At 34.2% G+C, this 19346-nt stretch overlaps 3 protein-coding genes across 5 annotated transcripts; 2 read left to right on the forward strand and 1 right to left on the reverse strand.

The window, feature by feature from the left end:
• Positions 1 to 1347: 1347 nt before the first annotated feature.
• LOC124422989 (cell adhesion molecule 2-like) lies at positions 1348 to 5784 on the forward strand. 3 transcript variants are annotated; one of them, XM_046960179.1, is made up of 6 exons: positions 1392 to 2316; positions 3208 to 3413; positions 3537 to 3672; positions 3750 to 3883; positions 4053 to 4320; positions 4403 to 5784. In XM_046960179.1, the coding sequence occupies exons 1-6, from the start codon at positions 2238 to 2240 to the stop codon at positions 4471 to 4473; spliced, it is 894 nt and encodes a 297-aa protein (XP_046816135.1). In that variant the 5' UTR covers positions 1392 to 2237; the 3' UTR covers positions 4474 to 5784. The 3 variants fall into 3 exon arrangements, with proteins under 3 accessions (XP_046816136.1, XP_046816135.1, XP_046816137.1); XM_046960181.1 differs by lacking the exon at positions 1392 to 2316 and adding an exon at positions 3037 to 3092; XM_046960180.1 differs by lacking the exon at positions 4403 to 5784 and having other exon boundaries at positions 1348 to 2316; positions 4040 to 4288.
• A 141-nt stretch (positions 5785 to 5925) lies between these two features.
• Positions 5926 to 10119, forward strand: LOC124422988 (exocyst complex component 8). Its single transcript, XM_046960178.1, has 8 exons — positions 5926 to 7025; positions 7229 to 7584; positions 7694 to 7996; positions 8065 to 8209; positions 8327 to 8839; positions 8911 to 9041; positions 9150 to 9569; positions 9645 to 10119. The coding sequence occupies exons 1-8, from the start codon at positions 6971 to 6973 to the stop codon at positions 9849 to 9851; spliced, it is 2130 nt and encodes a 709-aa protein (XP_046816134.1). The 5' UTR covers positions 5926 to 6970; the 3' UTR covers positions 9852 to 10119.
• A 63-nt stretch (positions 10120 to 10182) lies between these two features.
• LOC124422991 (sperm-associated antigen 7 homolog) lies at positions 10183 to 11491 on the reverse strand. The gene is made up of 5 exons (XM_046960185.1): positions 11270 to 11491; positions 11111 to 11178; positions 10951 to 11039; positions 10542 to 10879; positions 10183 to 10449 (listed from the first exon to the last, which is right to left on the reverse strand). The coding sequence occupies exons 1-5, from the start codon at positions 11346 to 11348 to the stop codon at positions 10334 to 10336; spliced, it is 690 nt and encodes a 229-aa protein (XP_046816141.1). The 5' UTR covers positions 11349 to 11491; the 3' UTR covers positions 10183 to 10333.
• Between the last annotated feature and the right edge of the window lie 7855 nt (positions 11492 to 19346).

Below are 19346 nucleotides of genomic sequence, written 5' to 3' on the forward strand. Positions count from 1 at the left end.
CATAGTCTCCCTATCTTCTTCTAACCCTCGGCCTTGTCCGTTGATTTCTCCTTACGATGAACAGGAAAAGGTCGCTTTTCGATGGAATAGTCGATTCAATCGTTTTTTATCGCCGTAACTGAAATGCCTTTTGTCTTTGAAATAAAAGCGATTGTCCTTAAATTCGTAACAACTTTAAATTTACTTATTGGATCCTATCAACATCATTCTCGTTTGCCTGAAATTTCAATTTGATCCTTTCTTCTATCTTAAACATTGTATTATTTCATTAGAATCAAGAACATATGGCAATCGAGTTACAAATTTTATTAAGATAATATATATTAAGAAAAAGTCCATAAGGTTACAGGTAACTGTGATAACTATGATATCGATCTGCGTGTCTTTTTTATTTTATCGAGACGATGGTAAGCTGTACGTAGATAACTAAGTTATTCGCTTACTGCATTTTTATATACGCGTATTAGGAGATCTTTATGTTTGTGAAATTTGAAACATTTAAAGAGCGTGGAAATACCAGTATAACTTTTAGGAAATGGATAATAATACATGAAGTAGGCTCAATAACGAGTTCATCATTATTTTTGCAACAAGTGGATGTACCGGATACGTGTGTAGGCAGATAGGTACCTGCACACATATCTTTCTACATATATAGATAAGCGAACGTCACCGAAAAGCCATTCTACATATTATACATTCGACCGATATTTCGAGCTACATAGGAAACCTAAAAGTGACAATAATGGTCTAGATTTGCGACTCGTCAAATTCAATTCTAGTATTTACCGTTATGAAATAACGACTGACCACATAATTATCATCCCCTTTTATCGATAATCTTAATTTTCATCGGCGTCTTGCTGAATCTCAATAGATATTGAAACGTCTAATAGTAATACTTCAACGTAGTCGTGTTTAATCGACGAATTTTTCATATATAAGGCGGTTGCCTTATATTATGCTTATGTGCGATCATGGGATAATTATTTGAATGTAATAATAAATCGGAGAATCAAAATAAAGCTATTTATGGATATTGAGTTAAAATCAACACATGATAGTCGCTCGATTGACTTGCGTGTAAGTACAAGCAAAAGAAAGCCTATATTCGAGTAAACCTAGAGTTACATATGTATTTATATAGAAAGGTACGCGCGATATAGGAAAGCCCATTCTCACCCTGGTGATAGGAGGGAGGAGGAGAGAGGATAAGAGAGAGAGAGAGAGAGAGAGAGAGAGAGAGAGAGAGAGAGAGAGAGAGAGAGAGAGAGAGAGAGAGAGAGAGAAGATTTTGCAGCGATCATCGACTTGGAGAACGGCGCAGTCGCCTAGGAACGAACTAAAAGCCGACTCGCTCACTCCCACTCCTCTTTACTTCTCTCTTTCTCCTGGTGTTGTGGCCTCACTTCTTCCCTCTCTCTTTCTCTATCCCCGGGAGCTTCTCCACCCTCGCGAAGCGTCGCTAGCTCCGTGAACCATCGTCAACTACCACCGGTAGCGACGGCGGCGGTGATAGCGGTGGAGGTGGAGGCGGTGGCGGACGCAGCGATAGCACCGGCAGCAGCAGCAGCACCAACAGCAGCAGCAGCAGCAGCAGCAGCAGCAGCAGCAGCAGCAGCAGCAGCAGCAGCAGCACCACCACCACCACCACCACCACCACTACCACTACCATCACTACCACACACCATCAACATCACTATCACCATCACCGTCACCACCACCAATAAGCGGCAGCAGTAGTCGTCGCGTGTCCCGCTTTACCACCTCCTCTTCTATTTAGCGGCCGCTCCGCCGATGCCGCAGTACCGACTGCTTTCCGCGGAAGGTGGAAACCCGTGTAACGCAACTATACATATATAGATTTTCAATTAGTCAAGTGGGCCGACCAGTAAGGAAGAAAATTATGTGCCATCCCGAAGAAAGAAGTTACACTTAAAGGCTTTATCGTCTTTCATCGACGATCCTCCATGTTATACAAGTTCAAGAGAAGGAAAGGATCGATCCGCTACAAGGAGAAGAACGCGGACGAGGAGGTGGACGAGGACGAGGAAAAGCGCGCGCGTTAATGTCCTCTAAAAGAATAGGAGAACGGGAGAAAAGGAAAGGCCACGTTGGAACCATGAAAAGAATAAGGGTATCGTGAGAGATAGTTGTTCTCTTCCCTATTTCGTGGAAAAGTTCATGATCGGTACAACGCCGCGCCGTCCTGGAGAAGGAGAAGCATTCGCGAGAGGATGCTGCGCTACGTGGACTCGTTTCGTACGACCCTACCCTCGAGACTCATTCTTCTCTCCCTATTACATATTTATTCAGGTTCGTTTGCACGTTCGTTTTCTCAAACTAGATAGAACAATCGATCATTCATCATAAAAGCACCCTTCTTCCTTTAGATTGTTATATGAATCTTTGTATATACATGTTTTCGAACGATGGACTATCATGTCGTCCTTTCGAATCGAATCGAATATATAATTTGCACTCATACATAGTCTCTGTTTCTGATTTTGAATGAATAATGTTGAAAATTCTCTCTTCAAGATTACACATATCTGCATACATATAAAAGCTTCTTACTATTAACATTCAAGTGTCGTCACGAATGAAAAAATACGATACTCAAAATACGGTGCTGCAGAAATTTATTATTTTCCATGTCATTTTTCTATCCGTCATCTACGATACGAGAGAACGACATATGAAAAGTATTACAGATAATGGCATTTAAAGAATATTGAAATTAAAAGTTTTAAGTTTGGTGCATTTTGACAAGCGGTTTTCAGCGATGGAACACCATTTTATATAATACGAAACTATACGAAACTACTTTCGAAGATGATATCATCTTAACTGCTTAGGAACATTTTAATTGACTTGAATTTCGATAAACCTTGCCTTGCCTTGCCTTGTTCATTTGACCTCATCGTTTATTTGGCCCACTTAAATAAAACGATCCATATCTTAGTTCAATACGTCGATCAAAACAATGTTATTGACCGTTCAATGTAATTTCGTTAGTTAATAATATGATCTTAGAGAAATAGGGAAAGATTGCGAGAGGGTGTTAAAGAGAAAGCAGGAGTGCATTGGTCGTAAGTACTTACGTATACAATATTTAATATGCACGCACAGATAGCTTACGTGCTATCTGTTCATATGCTATTTCGTTGAACGGTTAAAATTTTTCATCGGGCACGTTCGTTACAGATATAACGGCCCTTCGCATGACGACCCTACAAATACCGCAACACGTCGTTTTCAACGAAACGATTCGTATGCAGTGCAACTTTAGCCTGGACAACGAGCTGCTGTATTCGGTGAAATGGTACAAAGATGGTCATGAGTTTTATCGATACGTTCCGAAGGACGAGCCGACGGTACAAATTTTTCCCGTCGCCGGCGTAAACGTGAACGTGCGTTACTACGTTTTGACATCATTAAACGTTAGGCGATAAAGTCGAGCGGGGAGCATCGAGACCCGTACGGCTAATCGCGGATTCGCGAGCGAGCATTAAGCTCACCTTGTCGGCTTTCAGACGCATCATTCCACGGAAAGATCCGTCGTCTTGAATAACGTGGATCTCTCCAGTTCCGGGAGGTATCGATGCGAGGTGTCGGCCGAAGCGCCAGCTTTTCAAACCGTTTCCGATCATGCCGACATGACGGTAGTCGGTGAGTTTACTTCTACCAAAGGTGGATTACCTTCCTTCCTATTCCTTTTAATTTTATCTCGTATTCTGTCCATTTAGTCCTACCGAACGAAGGCCCTTTAATATCGGGTGGTCGATCGAGATATCAGGTCGGCGACGTCGTTCGTCTTAATTGTACATCTGCGCCCTCGAAGCCAGCTGCCCTATTGACGTGGTTCATTAATGGCGAATCCGTAAGTGTCAAACTTTTCCAAAACCGTTCGTCCATTTCACTCACTCATTCATTCATTCATTCATTCATTCATTCCTTCATTCATTCATTCATTCTCATCAATTCGAAGAGCGTGCTTTTCAATAACAAAAGAATATCGAACATCGAATGTATGCAGTTCGCATTCGCAGGCCGACGCGCAATACTTGAAAGGTCCGCATATTACTGCTGTCGACGCGAGAGGATTGGAAACGGCGGTTTTAGGTTTGGAATTTCGAGTTGCCAGTAAACACTTTAAAAGAGGCGACATGAAGCTGAAATGCTTGGCAACGATAGCCGCTGTCTATCTTCAAAGTAACGAGGAGAGCGTTGAAGGGGACGAGCGAATTTTGAAAGCTCCAGTAATGGAGAGCCGCGAAACCAGAGCACAGAGTCATATTCGCAATGACTTGATCAATGGTAATAAACAAAATGCTCCTTGTTCGCAAGAGATATATTGTTATTTTTGATAAGCGTTAAAGGTCTGACATATATGTTTTAGGATGTTCAGCCGAAGCCTCGTTGAAATGGAAAATGCTCCTCTTAAGCGTAGGAATCGTTTTTATGCGATAATAAGTCGTCGCCGATCTAAGTCGTCGCCGATCCATGTCGCCGCCGTCAACGCGCGAAGGAGTCGGAAAAAGATTATATAGTAACATAAACGACTAAGTCAAGATACATGTGTCATTCCATCGTATCTATCGTATTCAATCTTTAATCCCCGCACATACCCAATGTATCTATTAATATCATTACATATACGACGAGTACTTATCTCTCTTCTCCGTGCGCGCTTCATCGATAAGTAAAAGTAAGTATTGTACCTACGTACTACGTACTACGTAGTATACTATTAGGTACATGACGTACCTACGTTTTAGGCTCTAAATGTATTTACATGCACGCGCGTGAACAATGATAAAGGAAAAAAAAGAAGGACAAAAAAAAAATGGGAAAAAGAAATGACACTCAAGAAAGAAAATCTACAATATATTATTATCGTTCGACATATCTAACGTAAAAGTAATCCGTCTTTTCGTACGGCTATTAAACGATTGTCCAAACTGAATCGTCGAAACTGTAGGTACTTACTTCAATAATACTCTTTTTCTTGTAATACTTTCACTTCTCCCATGAATCTTACTCCTTTTGGTTCGCTGATGGTGCGATGCAGAAAAAAGAATAAAATAAGATAGCTAGCATCGCATAAGGTGTGCTAGCATCGAGATCGGTCTTTTCATTTCTCTCGAGTAAGAAACACATGGAAATGCCAATCAACAAGATGATACAAAAAAGTTAGATTGATTGAAGTTCATCTTAATGATTCATTCGAAGAGCGTACTACGTGTATCGTACGATCGGTTAGTATCGATCTTTCGTAATATTTTCTATGCGTATCATGGATATACATATCATTCATTTCTCATTCTGACAATTAAAAGAAAAATATTGTACTTACATAACACTTTATATGTAATGTAAGTGCATGATATGTACGTGAGTATGTAATGGGTGATAGCAGAAATATGATATTTGTGTGATGTTGTATTGTTTGTTAAAATAAAATAGAAGCGAAATTGTAGGTCGATTCCGATGTTACGTCGCATATGAAATGTTCTTGCAATATTATCTTTCTAAGATTTGGGAAAGTAACATTCCTGTTTAAGACTCATCACGATATATTCACGATGATCTTCGCGGTTTCGTTAGAAAAGATAGTAGTGGAATCGATTTACGATATTGCGTATCGAACAAACTCTGCTTCCTTTTCGTACGAAGCAGCTCGTTAATGTCCCTATATATGTCTTACTCTATAAGTCTTTACGTGCTTGTAAATATGTAAATAATTTTCATCGTTATTAAAAATTATTCATTATTATAATACTTGACCTGTGCACCTATAGTTTCAATAACATTTGTCCATTCGTATTGGCAGTGCATATGTTCGTTGAAAAATCACACAACAGGAGATACATATTTGCACGTTCGAAATAACGATTTCAAGAATTTACTTGAACAACGCATGATCTAGAAAAGAAAGGAGTAATAATATTGCTGTTATCTTTGATTTTTCATTTAGTACTATCTTTATGTCATTTCAATTTCGTACAATGATAGAGCACAAACCATCGTTCACCCTTTATGCCCTTTAGTTAATCGTGCAAAGAGAAAAAGGAATATCTTTTATCAATGGATTCGATTTTTTATGCCGTTGTATTTCGTCGTAAGCGCCATCTATGACGCTTCACAGGAATATCTCGACTACGCTAATCTTTTTCATTGTATAGTCTTCCAATTGTTTTCATTATGAAGCAAGAAAGAGAAAGGATAGGAATTAACAAAAGTGACTTTTTCTTTTTTTCCTTTTTTTATAATAAATACTTGTCAAGTAATAGAAAAGATTTAGTAGAACTGCCGATATCTTAAAAACAGGATGCTGTTGCATATGATACTGTTCCTCTTACCATATTGGTTACGTTAATAATACATAGTTTATCCATGAATATATAAGATTTATAATTGGAATAAAAATACTTATATATTATAAATTCAGCTACGCATATAACTCTATTTAGTTCTCTTCTTTTAAATACTTTTCTTTCGATGTACGTTATGGAAGCTTTCATTTATGAGATTCTAGATAAGTATCAGTAAATAGGAAAAGAAAAAGAAGAAAACAAATAAATGAGAAAGGAATCGGATTAATGTTTACAGAGTAATGAAATAAATAAAAACAAATTTTTAATGTCATTACAGTAAACGCTCTCTCTCATCTTTCATATTTACATGAAACATTCATGCAAGTACACCGACAACTATAAACGCGCGCCTGCGCCCATCCATATATGTACATCATTGAAAAACGTCAGATGTCAGATTTAACAAAGTTCGATAGGTTAGAAGATTGTACATACCACTAGCGAGCATCGACATCATTAAGAGAGAGGTAGAGAGAGCCATGAATTGTGTAAATAAAATAAACTCGCTTTGTTTCTAGTGTATTAAAGTACAACAATATAATTACTGCTACTTACTGTCGGTGACATAAACTAATAACGTGCAAAATACGATGGCAGAAAATTTAGCAAAAGTTTTTGCAGCAGAAGATTTCAATGCGGAAAAATGTGAGGAATTTTGTATATTGACATTTTTACTGTACCTTTATCCATCTTAACCTTGATTAAGTTTCATTTATATCGACAAAGATATTATCACATATCGAAGGATACATTATGTCGTTCTAAAGAAAATAATTTATCTATTTTGTTTTTATCATCTTATACAATAGCATGTTCGACAAAAACGTCATTAAACAATGTCTTTTCAGTCGTCAAGGATCTCAGTGCGCAATGCGTTGGTGCGGATGAACTACGACAGCAACGTGCCAAAATTCAAGAACTTGCGAATAATACATCTGCTTTGTTGAAGCGCAATGTCTATCAAAATTATATGCAATTTATAGAAACAGCTAAAGAAATTTCTCATTTGGAAAGTGAAATGTACCAGTTGTCGCAATTGTTAAGCGAGCAGCGTTCTTTATTAAGTACACTTGGCACTAGCAGAACTACTGGCCTTATGTTTGAAGATTTATCCCAATTAGACAATAATAACGATAATATTACCAAGGAGCAAGAGCAAAAGCAAAAGCTGATTCAACTACTTGAAAATGTTGAAGGTGCCATGGTTAGTTGTTAATTTATTTAATAAAAAGATGAATATAGTAATAAAAAAAAAGAAAAAAAAAAAAAAAAAGAAAAAGAAATGAATATAGTAATATTTTGCCTCGCCACAGAATTTGGCAGAAATTGCTGGTCGTGTTTGCTTGCACGAAGGTTCTCTCCTAGAGTTGGATCCAGTCGATGGGATGCCATTGAAAAGAATTCATGCTTATTTATTCAACGACGTATTAATGATAGCCTCTTGGTTAGCTAACGGCGGCAGAAGAGGTCCACCCAGATACAAGATGCAAGCTGTCTATAATTTGCAAAGTTTAGCTGTCGTCAATATTAGAGATCTGAGTACGGTGAAGTTGGCATTTAAACTTCTCGCATTTCCGGATACCAGGGTGTTTCAGTGTGCAACCGCAACAAGTAAAGTTAGTGTAATAAAATAGCCATGCTTATAGAATATACAGAATGATTTGACGGATGTTATATATTGCAGAAGGAATGGTTGGACAAATGCGAACAAGCAAAGAGAGCCAAGCTGGCGCAAGAGAATGGAAATAATGATGGGGATAAGAATAAACTTTCTAAGGAAAAAGAAACGATACCGTCGCGCTCCATGTCTTTGGAATCGAATACGTTAGGTTAGTTTTTATTATCTTGCAAGAGACAACAATTGGGATATTTGTGCTCGACCATCTTTCTATATTTATTTATTTTATTAAGAAATATCCAATAATCTTTTATCTACGAATTTGTAGGTATAGAAGATGAAGAGGAATCGGAATATCACGAGCCACCGCCCGAATGGGTATTAGAAGTGGCAGAGGATTTGGATTCTTGCATAGCACAACGCCACTTTGAAGATGCTTATAGTCTTTTAGAAAGAGCTAGGACATATTTGAAAGATACGACAATGACGCCTCTCCTGTTGGAAATTCAAACGAAGGTTAATGAGAGAGGACGTGCTTTAATCGATGTTCTAATAAAAGAACTTGAATTGAGTTCAGAGTCAAAATCATTGCAAGGCGGTGGTTTAAGAAGCGCACGACGTATAGTTAAACTTTTAATACAATTAAATCGAAGCGCTCAAGGATGTAAATTGTATCTAAGATTGTGTAGTGCTATGCTGAAGGCACGAGTTAAAAGGGTAAAGAGAGAAGGTGCCACTGTGCCTTACATACGACAGCTTAGTGCGATTGCTTTCAGTAATATAGCAGAAATGGCAAAAGAATTTTTAAAACTCTTTCCCCAGTCTACAAATTGTACTTCCGGTAAGAGCATATTGTCACTCGATATAAGAATTATATTCTTCTTTATCGATTTTCCTTTTCCTATGTCACAGGCTTAGTGGTGTGGTGCAGTCAAGAGATAAAATACTTGACGTCGCACTTGACCAATTTACTTTTCATCCCGCAAGTATCATTAAGCGTTTTAGTCGAATGTATTCTAGCTGTTAGAGGTCACTGTGACCAGGTGAATCATGAACAAATCTTATTATTATCTTATAATAATGCGTATTCGTGGATTTTCTTAGAAATTTGTCAAAATACGGTAATTTTATTATCTTTTACAATATTATAGCTAACGCAACTAGGTATGGATTTTCGTTATCAATTGGATGGTCAGCTCAGATCCCCATTGTCTAAAGTTATACAAGATACTAGTGAAAATTACATCGATACCGTTACAAAGGGCCAAGCTGCAGAGGATACATGGAGTCCGACGAATCTTCAAAATAGTCCAAATCTTCAAAATTTGTTATTGGAATTGGATAATCTTGGTATTACCGTACCAAAGGCTTATTTGACGAATGACTTTTGGATCGCATTAACCAATAATACATTAGCATTTTCCAAATTATACGTTAGTTTTCTCGAGGATTGTCTAAGCATCGCGACCCCGGAACTTATGCAAACGATCGATACTGCCCTTTTATCATTGATACGAACGCAAGTACAACATTTGATAACATCTCTTAACAATCCAAAATTAAAACAAGAGGTAATTGGTGACACTCGTAAAATCTATGCACGGATGTTTATTACCTTATAATTACTTTATTACTCGATATTTCAGAAACGAATGATACAGGATAACGCGGCTTATGTCAGAGATGTAGTAATCAATAGAAGTTTGGAATTATACAAAAGTGTAACAAGTCGGAAGTTTACCAAACTTTTAGTACTCAAAGAACAAATTGTGCTTGAACAAATTTCTCCGATGAAGCCTAAAGCTGCACCCAGGACTTCGGTACCTAAATACTCATCCACTGAATACATTTAAATAATACGACATGATTGGAAACGTAATCAATTAATGCCATGGCAAAACCTATTTTCATACAACTCAGCAGACTGTATAATACTGTATATATATATATACACACACACACACACACACACACACACACACACACACACACATTTATACATGTGTATATATGTATACATAAATCGCATTCTAAGCATAAAAATTAAATATATTCAAATTTAGAGAATACACGTAGCACTGCCTATTCATATCTAATATATGGACAGTTATTTGTGGTAAATATTTTGTGTAAATTAATAATCCTTTATACCTATGATGTTGAAAAAAAAAGAAAAAAAAAGTATGCATTTCATCTAAATTTTAATCCGAAGAACGTTTACATATTATGGTCTCTGTGATAACGAAACATCAATCAAATATTTACAGCAGAAATAAGAGAAGATAGTTAAAATGATGTAAATTTGAAAGAATATAATTATAACTACTTTACGCTTTCACTTCTTTTTATCGTTAGTCGCAGTATTATTTGTTTCTAATTTTCTTCTCTTTGCACGTATGTCCGCTAACGTTTGTTCTATACTACGTTGATCCTTTTTATTCTCGCTAGGTACTAAAACAAAAAAAAGTAATACATTATCGTATGGGTGAAGATATCGTGGTTGATTGAAATCAACATGAGACGACACCGTCGACGCCACTTACCACAACCATAACTGCTATTAGCTTCTGTTTTTCTAGCAGCTTCAAGGGCTGCTTCCTTTCCAATTATATGCTGATATTTATCCTTATAATAACTATTCGGAACAAAATTCTCTTTTCGTTTTTTCGAATTTAATGCCTCTTCTTCCTCTTTTGCTTGTCTTTGTCTTTCCTCTTGTATCCTCTTTGCTACTTCTTCGTTCCATTCTTCACCTTTTCGAAGAGTATTCAATTGATCTTCCGAAGGAGCATGTTCCCTCTTGAAGATCATAATGTAACGGTCAATACCTTCTTCTCCAAACGAATATGCCCAAACATTTGCAACTTCGGCAACATCGTGTCTAATAAAGTCGGATATGAGATCAATTAAAATATAAAGATGTATTTGTTTCAATGCTATTTGTTTATATACATTATACTTCTATGAATCTGATCCATTGCAGGAAATTTATACTCTTTTGCTGTGTCATCTTGAAGAAACTTATTCATTTTCTCTTCTACCTATAAATTAAATAACTTCAATATAATAAAATTATAAGTAATCGGTGTCAGGTTAATTAATTGTTTTTAACCTTCTTTCTAAAGACCTTCAATCTTTCGGATTCTGCTTTTTGATGCTTCTGATATTCCTCTTGTTGTTCTGCGTAATACGAAATGATTAAATATGACACACACAAATCACTTTGTCACAACATGCAAAGCAAAAGGTTAAGTTACATTTTTCAACTGACTTTTCATTAATGCCTTTTGTCTGTTGCTCACTGTAGGTGGCTTTTCCATAGAGTTCAGAATAGATCCTAACAAATCCATTGTTCATAGAGACCTTAGATTATTTCTTACTTGAATAAATAATTAAACAACGAAAATTAGAAATTTTTTCTTTACGCTAACGCAACTGAACACCAAACAAAAAATAAGCACCTCGTTTCGTGTCCGTCGTTCATGCTTCTATAATATCTATCTACGAACATAGGTGCGCTGGTATCGCGAGAAATCTATTTTTCGCGGCATCGTACAAATTCGTTAGTTAAGTAATTTTATTATTTTAATCGTCAATGTCCATTTATATAGATCTTTATGTAGATTCCATTAATGTCTAACGTATTGAACGTTTCGTTTCTACAGCTTCGATCTATATTGTAAAATTCGTAAAATTATAATATGCCATTACTTGCACAGCCCACTTATGATATTATTATCATTATTATTATAATTATTATTATTATCATTATTATTATTATCATTATTATTATTATCATTATTATTATCATTATTATTTTTATTATTATTATTATTATTATTATTATTATTGTTATTATTTTATTGTTATCCAAACTATACAAGTCATCAAATTTGCAGTTCTACGCCTTCTTCCGTGCTCTTTTAGACTATATATTTCTAAGTAGTAGAATTATTCACACGGAAGCGCACATATTTTTCAACTTATTTTTAAACTTTAATTTTTTAATAATATTTTCTAGCATTGTTTGTCTTTGTTATAAATTTATATTTAAATGGACCTTTTTATTTCACATTGTAGAAATGCCCGTTTTTTAATAGACATTTTAATGGTCAAACAAGGAAGGACATTGGAAGGACCATGTAAGTTGGAGTACACAGACAGTTTCCTCTCGTACTCCAATGAGTTATACATCGAAAAAGAATCTTTACGTGTCGTTACATTCAATCAACTTACGATGATTTTATAATTATTTAAACGATATGCAATGTAGCCGAAATGCGAATGTTTAAACAACAGTATATTCCGTTAAAGATCATATAGCTTTTAAGGATCCGTCCATAATGGTTGCGGTATAGAATGAATGAATATTTAAACGATAGTAGATTCGTTTAAACATTATAAAGAAATCGTGGCGGGCGAGAAGTTTAATATAAGCTTAATTTAAAATTTCAATACTTAAACATTTTTATTTCGGACTCGTCTAACATAAATATAAACACCGTGGATGATTAATTTTCAGAATTACTCGAATTAGTCTTCTTTTGGATTTCAACTCAATCTCCCTAAAGGCAAGGAAAGGTTATAAATGAATTACCTTCCGCAATTTTATAAAATTAATCAGACAGTATACAGTGTATGCGAAATACAATAATACTATATTTAAACAATAGTACACTCGTTTATTGATTAAAAAGTCGGTACCGGCGTTCATTAGTTAATGAAAGCTAATGTCACACGTACGGTTATAGATACGATATCGATATATATGAATTTGTATCACGTTGAAAGCATAAAGAACAATAAATAAAATTAAAACATGTGATAATTATTATATAGATTTGCAAATTTAATATAACATCGTGATTCTCTATTCTAAACGCCAAAGATTATAAATTAACATTATTGATAATTTTATAATTATTTAAACGATTTTTATAGCACGCGGGATAGAATAGAGTAATATTTAAACAATAGTTCATTTATTTAAACATTGAAAAGCCTGAATCGCGCGCGGGACTTAAAATAATTCTAATATAAACTTCTAGTACTTAAAAATTTTAATTTCGTAGCTGTATTCCCTGGTAATATAAACATAAACGCACTTCTTCACGACTTTGACAGTTCACGACTAAGTTTGCTCTTGCACTCCGACGTGTGCACTTCGCGATTCTCTTTTCTAAACGCTAAAGATTATAAATTAATATTTTCGGTAATTTTATAATTATTTATACGGTTTTTATAGCACGCGGGATAGAATAGAGTAATATTTAAACAATTGTTCATTTATTTAAACAATAAAAACTCTGAATCGCGCGCGGGACTTAAAATAATTTTAATATAAACTTCTAGTACTTAAAAATTTTAATTTCGGAGCGGTTTTCTCTGGTAATATAAACATAAACGCACTTTTTCACGACTTTGACAGTCCGCGACTTAGTTTGCTCTTGCACTCCGACGTGTGCACTTCGAGATTCTCTTTTCTAAACGCTAAAGATTATAAATTAACATTTCCGGTAATTTTATAATTATTTATACGGTTTTTATAGCACGCGGGATAGAATAGAGTAATATTTAAACAATTGTTCATTTATTTAAACAATAAAAACTCTGAATCGTGCGCGGGACTTAAAATAATTTTAATATAAACTTCTAGTACTTAAAAATTTTAATTTCTGAGCGGATTTCTCTTGAGACATAAACATAAACGCACTTTTTCACGACTTTGACAGTTCGCGACTTAGTTTGCTGTTGCACTCCGACGTGTGCACTTCGTGATTCTCTTTTCTAAACGCTAAAGATTATAAATTAACATTTCCGGTAATTTTATAATTATTTATACGGTTTTTATAGCACGCGGGATAGAATAGAGTAATATTTAAACAATAGTTCATTTATTTAAACAATAACAACTCTGAATCGTGCGCGGGACTTAAAATAATTTTAATATAAACTCCTAGTACTTAAAAATTTTAATTTCGGAGCGGTTTTCTCTTGAGACATAAACATAAACGCACTTTTTCACGACTTTGACAGTTCGCGACTTAGTTTGCTGTTGCACTCCGACGTGTGCACTTCGTGATTCTCTTTTCTAAACGCTAAAGATTATAAATTAACATTTCCGGTAATTTTATAATTATTTATACGGTTTTTATAGCACGCGGGATAGAATAGAGTAATATTTAAACAATTGTTCATTTATTTAAACAATAAAAACTCTGAATCGCGCGCGGGACTTAAAATAATTTTAATATAAACTTCTAGTACTTAAAAATTTTAATTTCTGAGCGGATTTCTCTTGAGACATAAACATAAACGCACTTTTTCACGACTTTGACAGTTGGCGACTTAGTTTGCTCTTGCACTCCGACGTGTGCACTTCGTGATTCTCTTTCCTAAACGCTAAAACTTATAAATTAATATTTTCGGTAATTATATGATTATTTATACGGTTTTTATAGCACGCGCGATGGAATAGAGTAACATTTAAACAATAGTTCATTTATTTAAACAATAAAAATCCTGAATCGCGCGCGGGACTTAAAATAATTTTAATATAAACTTCTAGTACTCAAAAATTTTAATTTCGGAGCGGTTTTCTCTTGTGACATAAACATAAACGCACTTTTTCACGACTTTGACAGTTCGCGACTTAGTTTGCTGTTGCACTCCGACGTGTGCACTTCGTGATTCTCTTTTCTAAACGCTAAAGATTATAAATTAACATTTCCGGTAATTTTATAATTATTTATACGGTTTTTATAGCACGCGGGATAGAATAGAGTAATATTTAAACAATAGTTCATTTATTTAAACATTGAAAAGTTTGAATCGCGCGCGGGACTTAAAATAATTCTAATATAAACTTCTAGTACTCAAAAATTTTAATTTCGGAGCGGTTTTCTCTTGTGACATAAACATAAACGCACTTTTTCACGACTTTGACCATTCGCGACTTAGTTTGCTCTTGCACTCCGACGTGTGCACTTCGTGATTCTCTTTTCTAAACGCTAAAGCTTATAAATTAACATTATCGATAATTTTATAATTATCTATACGATTTTTATAGCACGCAGGATAGGATAGAGTATTATTTAAACAATAGTTCATTTATTTAAACATTGAAAAGTTTGAATCGCGCGCGGGACTTAAAATAATTCTAATATAAACTTCTAGTACTTAAAATTTTAATTTCGGAGCGGTTTTCTCTGGTAATATAAACATAAACGTACTTTTACACGACTTTGACAGTTCGCGACTTAGTTTGCTCTTGCACTCCGACGTGTGCACTTCGAGATTCTCTTTTCTAAACGCTAAAACTATTAAATTAATATTTTCGGTAATTTTGTAATTATCTAAACAATTTTTATAGCACGCGGGATAGAATAGAGTAATATTTAAACAATAGTTCATTTATTTAAACAATAAAAACTCTGAATCGCGCGCGGGACTTAAAATAATTTTAATATAAACATCTAGTACTTAAAAATTTTAATTTCGGAGCGGTTTTCTCTGGTAATATAAACATAAACGTACTTTTACACGACTTTGACAGTTCGCGGCTTAGTTTGCTCTTGCACTCCGACGTGTGCACTTCGAGATTCTCTTTTCTAAACGCTAAAACTATTAAATTAATATTTTCGGTAATTTTGTAATTATCTAAACAATTTTTATAGCACGCGGGATAGAATAGAGTAATATTTAAACAATAGTTCATTTATTTAAACAATAGTTCATTTATTTAAACAATTAAAACTCTGAATCTTGCGCGGGACTTAAAATAATTTTAATATAAACTTCTAGTACTTAAAAATTTTAATTTCGGAGCGGTTTTCTCTGGTAATATAAACATAAACGCACTTTTTCACGACTTTGACAGTTCGCGACTTAGTTTGCTCTTGCACTCCGACGTGTGCACTTCGAGATTCTCTTTTCTAAACGCTAAAACTATTAAATTAATATTTTCGGTAATTTTGTAATTATCTAAACAATTTTTATAGCACGCGGGATAGAATAGAGTAATATTTAAACAATAGTTCATTTATTTAAACAATAAAAACTCTGAATCGCGCGCGGGACTTAAAATAATTTTAATATAAACATCTAGTACTTAAAAATTTTAATTTCGGAGCGGTTTTCTCTGGTAATATAAACATAAACGTACTTTTACACGACTTTGACAGTTCGAGACTTAGTTTGCTCTTGCACTCCGACGTGTGCACTTCGTGATTCTCTTTTCTAAACGCTAAAACTATTAAATTAACATTTCCGGTAATTTTATAATTATTTATACGGTTTTTATAGCACGCGGGATAGAATAGAGCAATATTTAAACAATAGTTCATTTATTTAAACATTGAAAAGTTTGAATCGCGCGCGGGACTTAAAATAATTCTAATATAAACTTCTAGTACTTAAAATTTTAATTTCGGAGCGGTTTTCTCTGGTAATATAAACATAAACGCACTTTTTCACGACTTTGAGAGTTCGCGACTTAGTTTGCTCTTGCACTCCGACGTGTGCACTTCGAGATTCTCTTTTCTAAACGCTAAAACTATTAAATTAATATTTTCGGTAATTTTGTAATTATCTAAACAATTTTTATAGCACGCGGGATAGAATAGAGTAATATTTAAACAATAGTTCATTTATTTAAACAATAGTTCATTTATTTAAACAATTAAAACTCTGAATCTTGCGCGGGACTTAAAATAATTTTAATATAAACTTCTAGTACTTAAAAATTTTAATTTCGGAGCGGTTTTCTCTTGAGACATAAACATAAACGCACTTTTTCACGACTTTGACAGTTCGCGACTTAGTTTGCTCTTGCACTCCGACGTGTGCACTTCGAGATTCTCTTTTCTAAACGCTAAAACTATTAAATTAATATTTTCGGTAATTTTGTAATTATCTAAACAATTTTTATAGCACGCGGGATAGAATAGAGTAATATTTAAACAATAGTTCATTTATTTAAACAATAAAAACTCTGAATCGCGCGCGGGACTTAAAATAATTTTAATATAAACATCTAGTACTTAAAAACTTTAATTTCGGAGCGGTTTTCTCTGGTAATATAAACATAAACGCACTTTTTCACGACTTTGACAGTCCGCAACTTAGTTTGCTCTTGCACTCCGACGTGTGCACTTCGAGATTCTCTTTTCTAAACGCTAAAACTATTAAATTAATATTTTCGGTAATTTTGTAATTATCTAAACAATTTTTATAGCACGCGGGATAGAATAGAGTAATATTTAAACAATAGTTCATTTATTTAAACAATAAATACTCTGAATCGTGCGCGGGACTTAAAATAATTTTAATATAAACTTCTAGTACTTAAAAATTTTAATTTCGGAGCGGTTTTCTCTGGTAATATAAACATAAACGCACTTTTTCACGACTTTGACAGTCCGCGACTTAGTTTGCTCTTGCACTCCAACGTGTGCACTTCGTGATTCTCTTTTCTAAACGCTAAAGATTATAAATTAACATTTCCGGTAATTTTATAATTATTTATACGGTTTTTATAGCACGCGGAATAGAATAGAGTAATATTTAAACAATAGTTCATTTATTTAAAGAATAAAAACTCTGAATCGTGCGCGGGACTTAAAATAATTTTAATATAAACTTCTAGTACTTAAAAATTTTAATTTCGGAGCGGTTTTCTCTGGTAATATAAACATAAACGCACTTTTTCACGACTTTGACAGTCCGCGACTTAGTTTGCTCTTGCATTCCGACGTGTGCACTTCGTGATTCTCTTTTCTAAACGCTAAAGATTATAAATTAACATTTCCGGTAATTTTATAATTATTTATACGGTTTTTATAGCACGCGGGATAGAATAGAGTAATATTTAAACAATAGTTCATTTATTTAAACATTGAAAAGTTTGAATCGCGCGCGGGACTTAAAATAATTCTAATATAAACTTCTAGTACTCAAAAATTTTAATTTCGGAGCGGTTTTCTCTTGTGACATAAACATAAACGCACTTTTTCACGACTTTGACCATTCGCGACTTAGTTTGCTCTTGCACTCCGACGTGTGCACTTCGTGATTCTCTTTTCTAAACGCTAAAACTATTAAATTAACATTTCCGGTAATTTTATAATTATTTATACGGTTTTTATAGCACGCGGGATAGAATAGAGTAATATTTAAACAATAGTTCATTTATTTAAACATTGAAAAGTTTGAATCGCGCGCGGGACTTAAAATAATTCTAATATAAACTTCTAGTACTTAAAATTTTAATTTCGGAGCGGTTTTCTCTGGTAATATAAACATAAACGCACTTTTACACGACTTTGAGAGTTCGCGACTTAGTTTGCTCTTTCACTCCGACGTGTGCACTTCGTGATTCTCTTTTCTAAACGCTAATACTAGTAAACTAATATTTTCGGTAATTTTATAAATATCTAAACGATTTTTATAGCAAGCGGGATAGAATAGTTTAATATTTAAACAATAGTTCATTTATTTAAACAATAAAAATCCTGAATCGCGCGCGTGACTTAAAATAATTTTAATTTAAACTTCTAGTACTCAAAAATTTTAATTTCGGGGCGGTTTTCTCTTGTGACATAAACATAAACGCACTTTTTCACGACTTTGACCGTTCGCGACTTAGTTTGCTCTTGCACTCCGACGTGTGCACTTCGTGATTTTCTTTTCTAAACGCTAAAGCTTATAAATTAACATTATCGATAATTTTATAATTATCTATACGATTTTTATAGCACGCGGGATAGAATAGAGTATTATTTAAACAATAGTTCATTTATTTAAACAATAAAAATCCTGAATCGCGCGCGTGACTTAAAATAATTTTAATATAAACTTCTAGTACTCAAAAATTTTAATTTCGGAGCGGTTTTCTCTTGTGACATAAACATAAACGCACTTTTTCACGACTTTGACAGTTCGCGACTTAGTTTGCTCTTGCACTCCGACGTGTGCACTTCGTGATTCTCTTTTCTCAACGCTAAAGCTTATAAATTAACATTATCGATAATTTTATAATTATCTATACGATTTTTATAGCACGCGGGATAGAATAGAGTATTATTTAAACAATAGTTCATTTATTTAAACAATAAAAATCCTGAATCGCGCGCGTGACTTAAAATAATTTTAATATAAACTTCTAGTACTCAAAAATTTTAATTTCGGAGCGGTTTCCTCTTGTGACATAAACATAAACGCACTTTTTCACGACTTTGACAGTTCGCGACTTAGTTTGCTCTTGCACTCCGACGTGTGCACTTCGTGATTCTCTTTTCTAAACGCTAAAGCTTATAAATTAACATTATCGATAATTTTATAATTATCTA

Source organism: Vespa crabro, chromosome 3, assembly GCF_910589235.1.
Source record: "Vespa crabro chromosome 3, iyVesCrab1.2, whole genome shotgun sequence".
NCBI lineage: Eukaryota > Metazoa > Arthropoda > Insecta > Hymenoptera > Vespidae > Vespa > Vespa crabro.

Bases quoted from the DNA above. Each gene is read 5' to 3' on its own strand.
- LOC124422989 (XM_046960179.1), top strand. From the start codon at position 2,238: ATGCTGCGCTACGTGGACTCGTTTCGTACGACCCTACCCTCGAGACTC. The intron at 3,884-4,052 runs GTAAGTGTCAAA...TCGCATTCGCAG, and splicing joins GGTTCATTAATGGCGAATCC to GCCGACGCGCAATACTTGAA. The intron at 4,321-4,402 runs GTAATAAACAAA...TATATGTTTTAG, and splicing joins TCGCAATGACTTGATCAATG to GATGTTCAGCCGAAGCCTCG.
- LOC124422988 (XM_046960178.1), top strand. From the start codon at position 6,971: ATGGCAGAAAATTTAGCAAAAGTTTTTGCAGCAGAAGATTTCAATGCG. The intron at 7,585-7,693 runs GTTAGTTGTTAA...GCCTCGCCACAG, and splicing joins AAAATGTTGAAGGTGCCATG to AATTTGGCAGAAATTGCTGG. The intron at 8,210-8,326 runs GTTAGTTTTTAT...ACGAATTTGTAG, and splicing joins TTTGGAATCGAATACGTTAG to GTATAGAAGATGAAGAGGAA.
- LOC124422991 (XM_046960185.1), bottom strand. From the start codon at position 11,348: ATGGATTTGTTAGGATCTATTCTGAACTCTATGGAAAAGCCACCTACA. The intron at 11,179-11,269 runs GTCAGTTGAAAA...CGTATTACGCAG, and splicing joins ACAAAAGGCATTAATGAAAA to AACAACAAGAGGAATATCAG. The intron at 10,450-10,541 runs GTAAGTGGCGTC...TTTTTGTTTTAG, and splicing joins TAATAGCAGTTATGGTTGTG to TACCTAGCGAGAATAAAAAG.